At 58.2% G+C, this 11,338-nt stretch overlaps 1 protein-coding gene across 1 annotated transcript in view; it reads right to left on the bottom strand.

Annotated features, from left to right (window-relative positions):
* The window catches only part of MUC4 (mucin 4, cell surface associated), a 34,467-nt gene that overhangs the window by 14,661 nt on the left and 8,468 nt on the right, over positions 1-11,338 (bottom strand). Inside the window, exons 3-14 of the mRNA XM_017541005.2 lie at positions 10,788-11,321; positions 10,012-10,149; positions 8,800-8,933; positions 7,345-7,509; positions 6,465-6,620; positions 5,278-5,408; positions 3,599-3,687; positions 2,191-2,370; positions 1,914-2,042; positions 1,083-1,202; positions 532-740; positions 3-34 (exon numbers count right to left, since the gene is read on the bottom strand). Coding sequence (XP_017396494.2) covers positions 3-34; positions 532-740; positions 1,083-1,202; positions 1,914-2,042; positions 2,191-2,370; positions 3,599-3,687; positions 5,278-5,408; positions 6,465-6,620; positions 7,345-7,509; positions 8,800-8,933; positions 10,012-10,149; positions 10,788-11,321 — 2,017 coding nt within the window. The remainder of the gene's footprint in view (positions 1-2; positions 35-531; positions 741-1,082; positions 1,203-1,913; positions 2,043-2,190; positions 2,371-3,598; positions 3,688-5,277; positions 5,409-6,464; positions 6,621-7,344; positions 7,510-8,799; positions 8,934-10,011; positions 10,150-10,787; positions 11,322-11,338) is intronic.

Genomic DNA, 11,338 nt, shown 5'->3' with positions numbered 1-11,338 from the left:
GGATTCTGTCATGAGGCTCAAGGAGCCACTGAACCTGCAAGGAAACGGGAGGGGATCTGAGCCTGACCCACAGGTGCAGCAGATGCCCAGGGAAGCAGAGGGGCGAGCGCCCAGGGCTGGGAGCTGCACCCTGGACTGGGAGGAAGGTGCTGGAGGCTGCGGCCCAAGGTGGTGCCCGCCGACGGCCACCGTGTGCTCTGCAGGGCCAGGCTCTGCGCCAGGCATGGTTTTCAGATGATCCCCTTCAACCCCCACAGCAGCCTGTGGGGCAGGTAATGTTATCATCCCCATTCTTACTAGAAGAAACCAAGTTAAGTGGTTTCTTTGAAACCAAACAGCTGGGAAACCGTGGCGCCAGAACCCTCATGCTGCCATCCCCAGAATTTACTCCTGGACAGCTGCGAGGGTGGAACGTGACCTCCCTCCCTCCTGCCCGGCTCCCCCTTCTTTCTCCTCTTCCTTCTGGGCCTCAATATCCAGCTGGAGGTGCCCGTGGTGAGATGCAGGAGGTCCCCGGCGCCCCTCACGCACCGTGACGGGCCCCAGGCTGCTGGAGCGGTACTGAGCGGCAAAGGCAATGAAGTTGGTGGCCTGGGCTGAGCCGGTCTGGGTGGTGCGGCCCTGCAGCTGGAAGGAGGAGTTCCCGTCCTGGGCCTGGACCAGCAGGAAGTCCCCCAGCCCATTGAAGGTGTAATTCACACCGTCCAAGGTGGTGATGTGGGGGTCCCCGAACATCCAGGCTGAAAGGAAAACAGAGATACCACATCAGCATGACACACCATGGGTTGGGCTGAGATTCCCTGCTGCAGTCAGATAGGGCACTTGTCCCGGTGGACTCCAGCTGGGGAGGTGTTCTCATAGAATCCTCCCCTCAAGGCCCCTGCACTTTCGTGCTCCCCATTCTCACTCCTTCCCCAGCACCAGGTACAAAGGGCCTCCATTTGCCATCAGCCCCATCACTGGCACCCTCTCCATCTTCCCTGTGGCCACAGCTCTGCCCCTACTCCTCATCCAGACGTCGTCCCAGAGGCCAGAAGCTCCCCTCCCCAGATGCTCTGCCTGAGCCTGGACCTGACCCTCACCGGGCCGCAGGGGCCGATACGAAGCGCAGCCTACTCGGGGACGCCTCTGCTGGTACAGGGCACAGAGGTAGGGCTTGTCATTCCAGCGGCAGCACCAGCTCTGCGGCTCCAGTTCCTGGGCTGTGGAGAAGAGCAGGGGGTCAGGGAGGCTGAGGACCTGGAGATCCCAGCTGGAGAGCGTGGCAGGGCAGGACAGTGTTGCTGGCAAGAGCGTGGCTTTGGAATCCAGCTCAGCCCTTCTCATTGACCTTGCACGGTGGACAGGGTGCTGTCTCTTTTGCAGGCACTGGGGGACAGTGCAGCAGAGCACATGGTAGGAGCTAAGCAAATTTCCTTTCCTGAGGGTGCAGAGCCAAGAAACACCGCTCTCAACATGCTGGGAGTGGGGAGGGTGCGGCCGACAGTCACTGTGGAAACTGCCATGGGACGGGGGAGAGAACGAGAGGACACAGACCCCCGTGACCCCACGCCCCTGTGTTCTCCAGCTCTGTTGGAGGGTCTCTGTGGGAGCTGACTCTCAGTCTTCCCCCAGACAGCCTGCTCATCTGGGTCTACAGGGACGGGGTCAGACTAGGCGCTCTCTTCTTGCCTGGAAAGATGCCTCCACTCTGGCCTAGGGCTACGGGGCCAGGTGCAGGTGGGGAAAGAGGCACTCAGCTTATTCATCCCCAAGTGTCAGCTGGTGGGGATGTTGGAAGCTTCCTAACTTTACAAGATCAGGAAATGGAGGCCCCGATGGGGAAGGGTCTGTGAAGGAATGAGGACAGAGGCTTCATCCTGGGGGTCCCCTGCTTGGCTGGGAAGGTGGGGTTCAGAGCTGCATGGACTCACCACCGAACTGCCGAGGACTCTGCACGTGCCAGCCTTCACGAAGCTCTCCCCAGGGCCCATAGCTGCAGCACACGCCTCCTCGCCAGGAGGTGAAGCCGCAGAGCTGCCTGCTGCCGGGGGCCCCCCGACCTGAAACAAGTCCACCTGCACTCAGGCCCAGGCCGCGGCTGCCGGGGGTGGGCTGGGAACAAGCGGGGGGTTGTTTCTGGGGAGAGGCTGAGGGCGTGAGCAGAGAGGATGGTGGGTGGGCTTGTGGGGGACGGGAAGGAGGCGTCACCTAAGCTGACAGGTCGGAATCGTAAGTCCCATCGTCCCTGCTGCCAGGAACAAGGGCAGGAGACCTGGTTCCAGCCCCAGCTGGGCCGCTGAGGCTGGCTCCTCAACCACTGCAGGCACACGAGGCGGTAGTTGGGCCTCTCTTCCCTGTGCAGCCTGTAGAACTGCAGCCCTCGGAGGCCTGGGGTTGGGGGATGGGGAGGAAAAAAGGGTTTCTCCCAGGGCTTGGGGCTGCAGGCCCTGTCTTAGCTTTAGGGTCAACCAAAACTCACGAATGCACCCCCGTGCCACTTCTCACCTCGTTGGACACCTTCAGGGGATGGGACCCAATTCAGACGGGCAATGATTCCTCCCCAACGCCCACCACTGACTTAGCGTCTGTTTCTGATTACCAAACGTGGTTGCCACAGATAAATAGAACTGGATTTACACCTCACAATTCATGTGGCTGGTTCCTAGGGCTAAAATGTCCTTTGTCCCATCCCATTTTGGAAACCGATTTCTTTCCCACTGCGGCCTCTGGACGTGACACTGAGTCATGGAGAAGGCGCCATCGTTTGCCTCTTGACACCTGTCTTTTTACCTGCATGAAAGCTCTTTGAGAGCAGCATAGTTGGTCTTTTTCCTTTTAAAAATGTTTCTGGCTGTTAGCACAGTGTCGACCACACGGCAGGTGCTCAATAAATGATGATAATGAATGTCAGACCTCTGGACTCTTCTCGGTAGATTCTCTCTTTTTGAGACAGAGTCCCGCTCTGTCACCACCCAGGCTGGAGTGCAGTAATGCGATCTCTGCTCACTGCAACCTCCCCCTCCCAGGTTCAAATGATTCTCCTGCCTCAACCTCCTGAGTGGCTGGGATTACAATTGTGCACCACAACACCTGGCTAATTTTTGTGTTTTTAGTAGAGACAGGGTTTCACCCTGTTGCCCAGGCTGGTCTCGAACTCCTGACCTCAAGTGATCTGCCACCTCAACCTCCCAAAGTGCTGGGATTACAGGCGTGAGCCACCTTGCCCAGCAGTAGATTTTCTTAAGGGATCTCCCCTGGGTTCTCATTGCAGCTCTGGACAGGACACTTGGGAGTATTGTCCATTCTACCCATTTATATCCCACCTCCCACAAGACCCTGTCCTCACTTCCAGGAGCTGGGCCCCCCTGAGAGCCCTCTTGGGTTGGTACATCCGAGGGAGGAGATGCAGCCCCCTCCGAGACTGCTGTGTCCAGGGGTGCAGAAGGTGCCAGCTACTCCCTGGGCAGGGCCATGTCGCACTTAGACCTGTAGGAGGTTGGACTGTGTGGGGGATGCCCTTCGAGATGGTGGTGATGCCAGGGAGCTGCCCCTTAGGACTGCAATGGCATATATGGGCTGGAGGACCAGCTCAGGTGCGACAAGGTGGCACTTTTACCTAAGTCAGAATTCAGGAGCCTGTCAGGGCGATACTTCTCCCACACTGGCTGGAACATCAGTGGGCTGTTTTCGAAATGGCCATCTCCGCTGCAGGCAACGGAAAGATGCTCAGGCCTCTGCCATGCACAGGGTCTTGCCTCTCGGTTGCAAGGCACCCATTCACTCTGCTAGCCGGTCAGCAGCTGGTCAACCAGCTAGGCAGTCAGTGGGTCAGCTGGTCACCCGACCCCCATCGTTGAGTCCCGGCACCGAGCAGGAGAGGGGACACGATGGATGGGCAGAGGTAGGAGGCTCTAACCGATTCCACATCTGATCGCCAGCTGCGAGGAAGTGGCAGGTCAGCTTGGTCATGACATGGGTGTGGAAACAGCAGAGGTCAGGCCTCCCTTGTTTGTTTCCCTTAAACAGAGGGATTGGAGAGGGACAGTCTGTAGGGACAGTGTGCTGGGATGCTAAGAGCATCTCTGGAGTTAGACAGTGATGGATTCAACTGCTGATCCCCACACTTACTAGCCTGGTGGCCACGGGCAAGTCACTGACCCTCTCTGAGTCTTAGTTTTCACATCTGTATAAAGGGATGACAGTAGCACGCACCTTGCAGTATTATGAGGATTAAATGCAGTAACACCTGCGAATCGCTCAGAACTGAGTGGGGCCTCGTACAACAGGTGGTGGTGGTGTATTGAGGCCCACCATCTCCGTCACCATCTGCAGGTGTGGGGTCCGAGCACGGCTCGGGAAGCAGGAAAGCCTGGAACGGCCGCCTGCAGCCCCACCCGGGTGCCTGGGCTTTCCTCCTCCCTGACACAGCGGGATGGTGCCCCCCTGCATGGCACCTTCCTCAGGCGTACTTGGGCCGTGTGACATTCCTAGTAGTTGGGTAATTCCACTCCTTACTCCTTCGTAGCACACAAAACACTAGCGAAAGCAGTGTGATTAAAGGGGCAACCTGAACACACCTGAGGTAAGGGGAGACCAAGGGGGGCAATTATCAAGAACAGGAGACATGTGACCTTCACACTGATTGCCACACACCAGCTTATGGAACAGACGCGGGGCGCTGTCATGTCGGAGACAGCTCTTCCACGCGACAGAGGAATCCGCATTTCAACCGCCCGCAGCCCCCGCCTCTTCTCTCCCTCCACCACCGCCTTCATTTAAGCTTTCGGGTGCCCCATGGGTTAGTGAGTAATTCTTAGGAAGGCAGATTCTAGCCTCAGATGTCTGGGTTCAAACCTCCACGTTGCCACTTCCCAGCTCTGGGACTTGAGGCAAATTGCTAGTCTACTTGTATCTCAGTAGAATGGGGATAATAAATAGTATCTGTCTCACAGGGTGGTCGTGACAATCAAATGCAACAATGCACATGAAGTGTTAGTGCAATCAGCCTTGGATGTTATTATCGTGATATCTGAGACGTTTAGAGCGGCCAGCTGATAGTGGAAATCAGGGAAGCCAGAGCTCTGGTAATTATTGCAATGGCGGAGACTGGGATGGGAAAGGGAATGGTGGACAAATGGGTGATCTTTTCATGTGAAGCAGCCAGATGCCTGGCCCCAGTGGGAGCTGGAGCCAGTGTGAGTCAGAAGCATCAGCCAGGAGGGAATGTGTGTGCAGTGAAACCGCGCTCGGCACCCCTCCTGCCATCGCTCAGTGCAGACAGCCCCCCCATCCTACCTGGAGAAGCCCATGAGCACCGGGCTGCCTGCGTGCCGGGCCGCGTCCCACTGCATCCCACCACTCTGGTAGAGAAACAGGGCATAGGACCTGCTCCCGTCCGTGGAGAGCACAGCCTGGTAGGTGTTGGTCTGGGGGTGGGTGGGAGCAAACACAGGTGCCCGTGAGTGAGCGGGGGTCTCCTCTCTTACGTCCTCCCACCCGTCCCACAGCCCTGCTTTGACGTGCGCATCACCTGTTCCTGGTCTGCCCACGGCAAAGGCATGGGCCCCAAAAGGCTGGCAAGTTTTGGGTCGGTTAGGGCAGCGTCACCCTGGGTGTGAAAGCACTTACCACGGTGTATTTGCCTTTTTGTGACTATCCTCCAGAGGGGAGATAAAGCGTTCTGGGTTATCATTCAGTTGGATCAGTGTTTGTAAGAGAAAGCTGCCAGAACCCGAGAGCTGAGCCAAGATACCAGAGAGCCCGAGAGGGGACTTAATTAGCTCCCTGGGGGATATTTAAGGACATTGCCCAAATTGTCCCCTCCACCTGAACAGCATGGATGACCGGCTCAGGTGACACTGGGGTTTGCTGAAGGCACACGCCTTGTCCACTGGAGGTGACCAGTGAACTTTTGTTGAGTGAATGAAGAAATGAGCAACTTTAGACCAGGTATGAGGAAGAACCTTGTGACTCCAAGAGTGGGGTCCTCAGAGGGAGGACAGAGGAGAGGGCGCCATGAGCCCCATGTCAAAACTGAATGGCCTTGTGCTTAAGAGCCAGAGGCTGCAGTCAGAAGAACCTCCACTCCAGGCCTGGCTTTGCCATTTGTAGCTTCGTGACTGAGCAAGCTACTAATCTCTCTAACCATTGTCTGCCTCATCCCTAAAATGTGGATAATAATACCAGATTGAGCCACGTGAAATTGCCAATAGCCAGACATTTTTGACTTGCAGAAATGCCACTTGCTATGTTTCAACCTAATAACACCTGGTTTGCTGGGAGGTCAAATAGGCAAAGGGCCGAGGCAGGCCACGGTGAGAGCTCAGCCAACGGTGGTGGCAGTGGGCGGGTGGACTGGGCTTGCTATGGTCAGCAATCTTTCCTGGAGCCAGAGAGGGCTTTGGAAGAGTAGCCCCTGCCTAGAATTCGAGGATGTCTGAGTCCCGGATGGCTCCCAGGGAGCTGTCCACGGGTCGACTCACCCCGAGGCTCCACTGCGCAGGATAGGCATGGGCACCGACCCACGTGACCTTTAGGGTCCACCTGGCCTTGTAGTGCCCGTTGTTTGTGATCTTTCTAATCCAAGACTCGGTCTGCAGGACTAGCGGGCTGGCTTCACCGTAGAGCGTCTCGTATTCCTGGGAAAGGAGAGCAGATGAGAACAAGCCAACGAGGGTCCCACTCCCACCCATGGGCTCCCTCTTTCTGCCTGGGGATCCTGCCCACATTGGCCCACCCACATGGCCTTCCCTCCCCTGTCCCAGGCCTGCGTTTTTACCATGAGCTCTTCTGAAGTGAAGTTCAATTCAAACCTGGGCTGCAGGAAGGCCTGCAGTGTGCGGGGTGCAGGGTCCTGGCCACGACGTCCAAGACCTCTGGACTTGACTCTAGCATCTCTTAGCTCAGACTGTCCCAGAGGGCACAGCCACTCGGGCCCCCTTTCCCCTCCCATGCCTCATCTGAGCTGCCTGAGGACAGGCGTGGCTCTCTCCGTCTTGGAGCCTCTGCACTGCCCTGTCCACGCTTGCTGCAGTAGCTCTCATCACAGGCTTCCTCTAATTGGCCCTGCCGGACCCCTCCTGTTAGGACCGACACCCCGCAGCCTTATTTTACAATCAAATGCTGCACTGTTAGCCCCCATCCCTGACACCTGCAGGTCTTCTCTTGATGGGGTTGGGGTGTTCCTGAGTCAGCTTAATATCCCTTGCCTGCTTCCTTCCACACACGTATTTAAGCCTCAGTCCCCTGCCGGCAGGGGCCCTGGCGGTGGCAGCAGTAACTCTGGCAATGCCTTCCACACAGCTCTTTGCCTTCCCTGCCAGCTGCCGGGGGATCCTGACTGCCAGGCTTCGAAAGGCTCACCCGGTAAAATATGGTCCCCCGACCACCGGAGAAATCGGCATCATCCCAGAACGGAGCCACCAGGGCCACAGGGTCCCAGCCTGTGAAGCCTGTTGGGAGCGGGTTTGGGTACGAGAAAATCTGGTAGTCTGACTCTGGGAAGATGATCTGGCCGTTGTCTGTGAACTGAGCACAAGGGTTTTGTGTGAGCATTCAGGGAAGGAGGTGGGGAGGAAACGGCCCAGCCTTGGCCCAGCTCCTCAGAAGCCGACCCCCAGGGGCCTCTCTGGGTGGAGCTTTAGAGACGCTAACAACCCCTGGAAGTCATGTCCTATTCCTGACTTCGGGAGAGACCTTTCCGTATGGGCCATCCCTTGGGTCCTCAGGCGGTGGGCTTGGTCCTGCTTCGGTGCAGACCCCTGGCTGTGCACCAGCCCCTCACAGGCACACCTCTCTTGGCCGGTCCTCTGGGCCCCATCCTGAAGCTTGTGACACATCAGGTGAGGCTCAGGGGATGGAGACCCCCTCCCCGTCTCTCAGGGGTTAGAAACCTCTCTCCATCATTCATGGGGTGGAGATCCTTCTCTCCATCACTCAGGGGGCAGAGATCTCTCTCCATCTCTCAGGGGGTAGAGATCTCTGCCTGCATTGCTCAGGGGTGGAGACCTCTCTCTCCATCACTCGGGGTGGAGATCTCTCTCCATCACTCAGGGGGTGGAGACCTCTCTCTCCCCATTGCTCAGAGGGTGGAGATCTCTTTCTCTCTCCATCACTCAGGGGGTGGAGATGTCACTCCATGTCTCAAGGGGTAGAGATCTCTGCCTGCATTGCTCAGGGGTGGAGCTCTCTCTCTCCATCACTTGGGGTGGAGATCTCTCTCCATTGCTCATGGGGTGGAGATCCTTCTCTCCATCACTCAGGGGGTAGAGATCTCTCTCCCTCTCTCAGGGGGTAGAGATCTCTGCCTGCATTGCTCAGGGAGTGGAGCTCTCTCTCTCCATCACTTGGGGTGGAGATCTCTCTCCATCGCTCATCCCTGGGGGGGTGCAGCCCTCTCTTCGTCGCTGAGTCACCCTCTGATGGTGTATTCCTCTCAGCCTCCTCCCTGAGGGGTGCAGGAGCCAGGACTGCCCTTCCAACTCTGCTCCAGGAGACAGGGACCGGGGGGCCAGAGACGAATCACAGAACATGGAAACGACAGGAACAGTCAAGTTTCCCAAGTGCAGCTTTTTTACTTATAAGAAGGCCCCGCAGAAGTAGCGGTGAGCTGCGGGGTGGGCGTGCAGGTGGGCAGCCTTCGCCTGGCACCCCGTGTTGCTTGGCTAGAGGCCTGACATCAAGAAGGCTGTGGAGGTGCACTAAACTAGAGGCCCGGCCAAGGCTGCCTCCACCCCCAGTTCCCGGGCTCCATCGTGAAGCTGGAGACAGAAGTGGGCCCAGGGAGCTCAGGCTGCGCGGCCGCAGTGGAGAACTCACGTAGAGGGAATCCCGGAGAGAGGAGCCGAGGGGAAAGCCAGTCAGGGGCTTGAAGAGTGGGGAGGTGAAGTCCACAGTCCTCCTGACGAGCTCCAGGTCCCCAGCGCCCGACCCGTAGGGGAGGAGGGAAACTCCTGGGCCAGGACAAAGAAGAGCAGGAAGTCCAAGTGGGCCTGGGCCTTCTTTAGGGCTGGACGGGGTCCCAGAGACCCCCCCACGCTGCCCGCACCTGCCCTGTGTTCCCGACGGCCCCAGAGGCCCTGCCAGCCAGCCGTCAAGGGTTCTTGCTCGCTCTCCACCGCATGGAGCACACGTCGTCATTTTACTCCCTGCCCTGCGCCTGGCACCCCTCCCCAGCTTGGAGGAAAACAGGTCCTGCTGTCAGGATACCAGCCAACGATTCTCAGCCTCTCACAGCAGTCCCGACCCTTTTCAGGGTTAAAGACAAAAGTCCAACGCAGTGAAGATGAGCAACTGCAAGTCCTTTTCAGGGAGTGAGACTTGTTTCCCAGGATGGCATTTCTCCAGAGAAACTCGAAGACCCCTCGAATTTAGCCGAGGCCGCCCTAGAGGTCCTTAGGCTCCAGTCTGAGAAACCTTGTCCGGAACAGTTCTCGCAACTGCTGAGTCCTTGGCGCCCTCCCCTGTCCTGCTTGGAATCCCGCAGGCTTTCCTGGCCTCTCCCTGCAAATCTGACCGCTGCAGCCACAGGGTGCCATTTGTCAAATGCAAATTAACTGAGTCCTCCCTGGCTGTCCTTACCTACAGGACTCCCGCATGCCAGCCGCACTTGGCTCTTCTTCTTCTCATTTTCAGCAACCCCAAATGCTTTGGGGTTCCCCTCCCCATGCAGGACCGGGAGTACTTTTCACTGCCATGCCTTCCACACCTTTGTTCCAGCTGTTCCCGCCCTCCTCCCCGCCCCTGGTCCACGTCGTTTTCCACTGTGTGCGCTTATACCCCGGGACTAATCCTCAAACTGCCTCTACCAGACAGCGATCTGTCCCTTGCTGAATGGCACTGGGCTCATTTCTCTTCTCCAGCTCCATGCACAAAGCCAGCCCTCAGCAGCGACTCTGATGCTGTCTCCCCGTCCTCGGTGAGGCCCTTCCACCCAAGAGAGCAGAGACCATGGGCCCGCAGGCTGAGAAGGAACCTTTAGTTATGTCACCCCTCAAAAGGCGTGGGGCACACCCCTATGGCATGACTCACCTTTCTCAGACGGGATGGGGACGGGGGCAGCTGTGGATGTGTTGGGAATGGCGGAGGTGATGGTTCGGGAGGCCGCTGGGGGCAGTGATGCGGCTGTGCTTCTCCCACGGTCTGTCTTCAGGGAGGCTGTCGTCATTCCTGGACATGGGGACAGAGAAAGCGGGGTGGTTCTTACAGTAAGAGAACCGCAGAGTCAGAGAGAGTCAAGGAAATCAGGAGCTGGAAGAGAGAGCTAGAAGCCTCCTTGTCTATCTACCTACTGGTCATATCCAAACCACTCCCCACATAAGAGGTTTTTCTTTCTTTGAGACGGAGTCTTGCCCTGTCTCCCAGGCTGGAGTGCAATGGCGCAATTTCCGCCCACTGTACCCTCTGCCTTCTGGGTTCAAGCAATTCTCCTGCCTCAGCCTCCTGAGGAGCTGGGATTACAGGCGGGAGCCACCATGCCCAGCGAATTTTTTGTCTTTAGTAAAGATGGGGTTTCACCGTGTTGGCCAGGTTGGTCTTGAACTCCTGACCTAGTGATCCACCCACCTTGGCCTCCCAAAGTGCTGGGATTACAGGCATGAGCCACCACGCCTGGCCTGTGACATAAGCAGTTTTCTACAGGGGCAGGGAGGAGGGTGGCCTGTCACCCACCACACCCATCGCCTCCTGTGCTGTGGGACCTAACACAGCCCCACCAGGTCATTCACCAGTGCTCTCAAGCACTCCTCAGGCTCAACTGAACCGAGGGGGTCACTGGGAGAGACGAAGGCAAGGAAGGGGGCAGCTACCAGGTGTTTCCGTCTTCAAAGCTGGGCCCGGGGACGCTGTGGATGCCGAGGAGGTACTGGTGGCAGGAGGCCGGGTGGCGTGGCCTGTGAAGCGCGTGGTGGAGCTGGGCATGGCAGCAGGGCCAGGGGCTGCTGGAGAGAATGCGGAGTGGCTGCGGGAGGTAGAGAAACTCAGTGTGGTCCGAGCGGGGCTTGCGTGACGGGAGGGAGCCGCGTCTCCAGATGGCGGTGGAGTGGGAGACGCGCCCTCGGGGTGCTGGGATGGTGGTGGAGGGGGAGACGCGCCCTCGGGGTGCTGAGGTGGTGGAGTGGGAGACACGCCCTCGGGGTGCTGAGATGCTGGTGGAGTGGGAGATGCGCCCTCAGGGTGCTGTGATGGCGGTGGAGTGGGAGACGCGCCCTCGGTGTGCTGAGATGCTGATGGAGGGGGAGATGCGCCCTTGGGGTGCTGAGATGCTGGTGGAGTGGGAGATGCGCTCTCGGGGTGCTGAGGTGGTGGTGGAGTGGGAGATGCGCCCTCGGGGTGCTGAGGTGCTGGTGGAGTGGGAGAC

Source organism: Cebus imitator, unplaced genomic scaffold (assembly GCF_001604975.1).
Source record: "Cebus imitator isolate Cc_AM_T3 unplaced genomic scaffold, Cebus_imitator-1.0 Scaffold129, whole genome shotgun sequence".
NCBI lineage: Eukaryota > Metazoa > Chordata > Mammalia > Primates > Cebidae > Cebus > Cebus imitator.
Note: the sequence above shows the minus strand (reverse complement) of the source record. Positions and strands in the feature narration are given on the sequence as shown.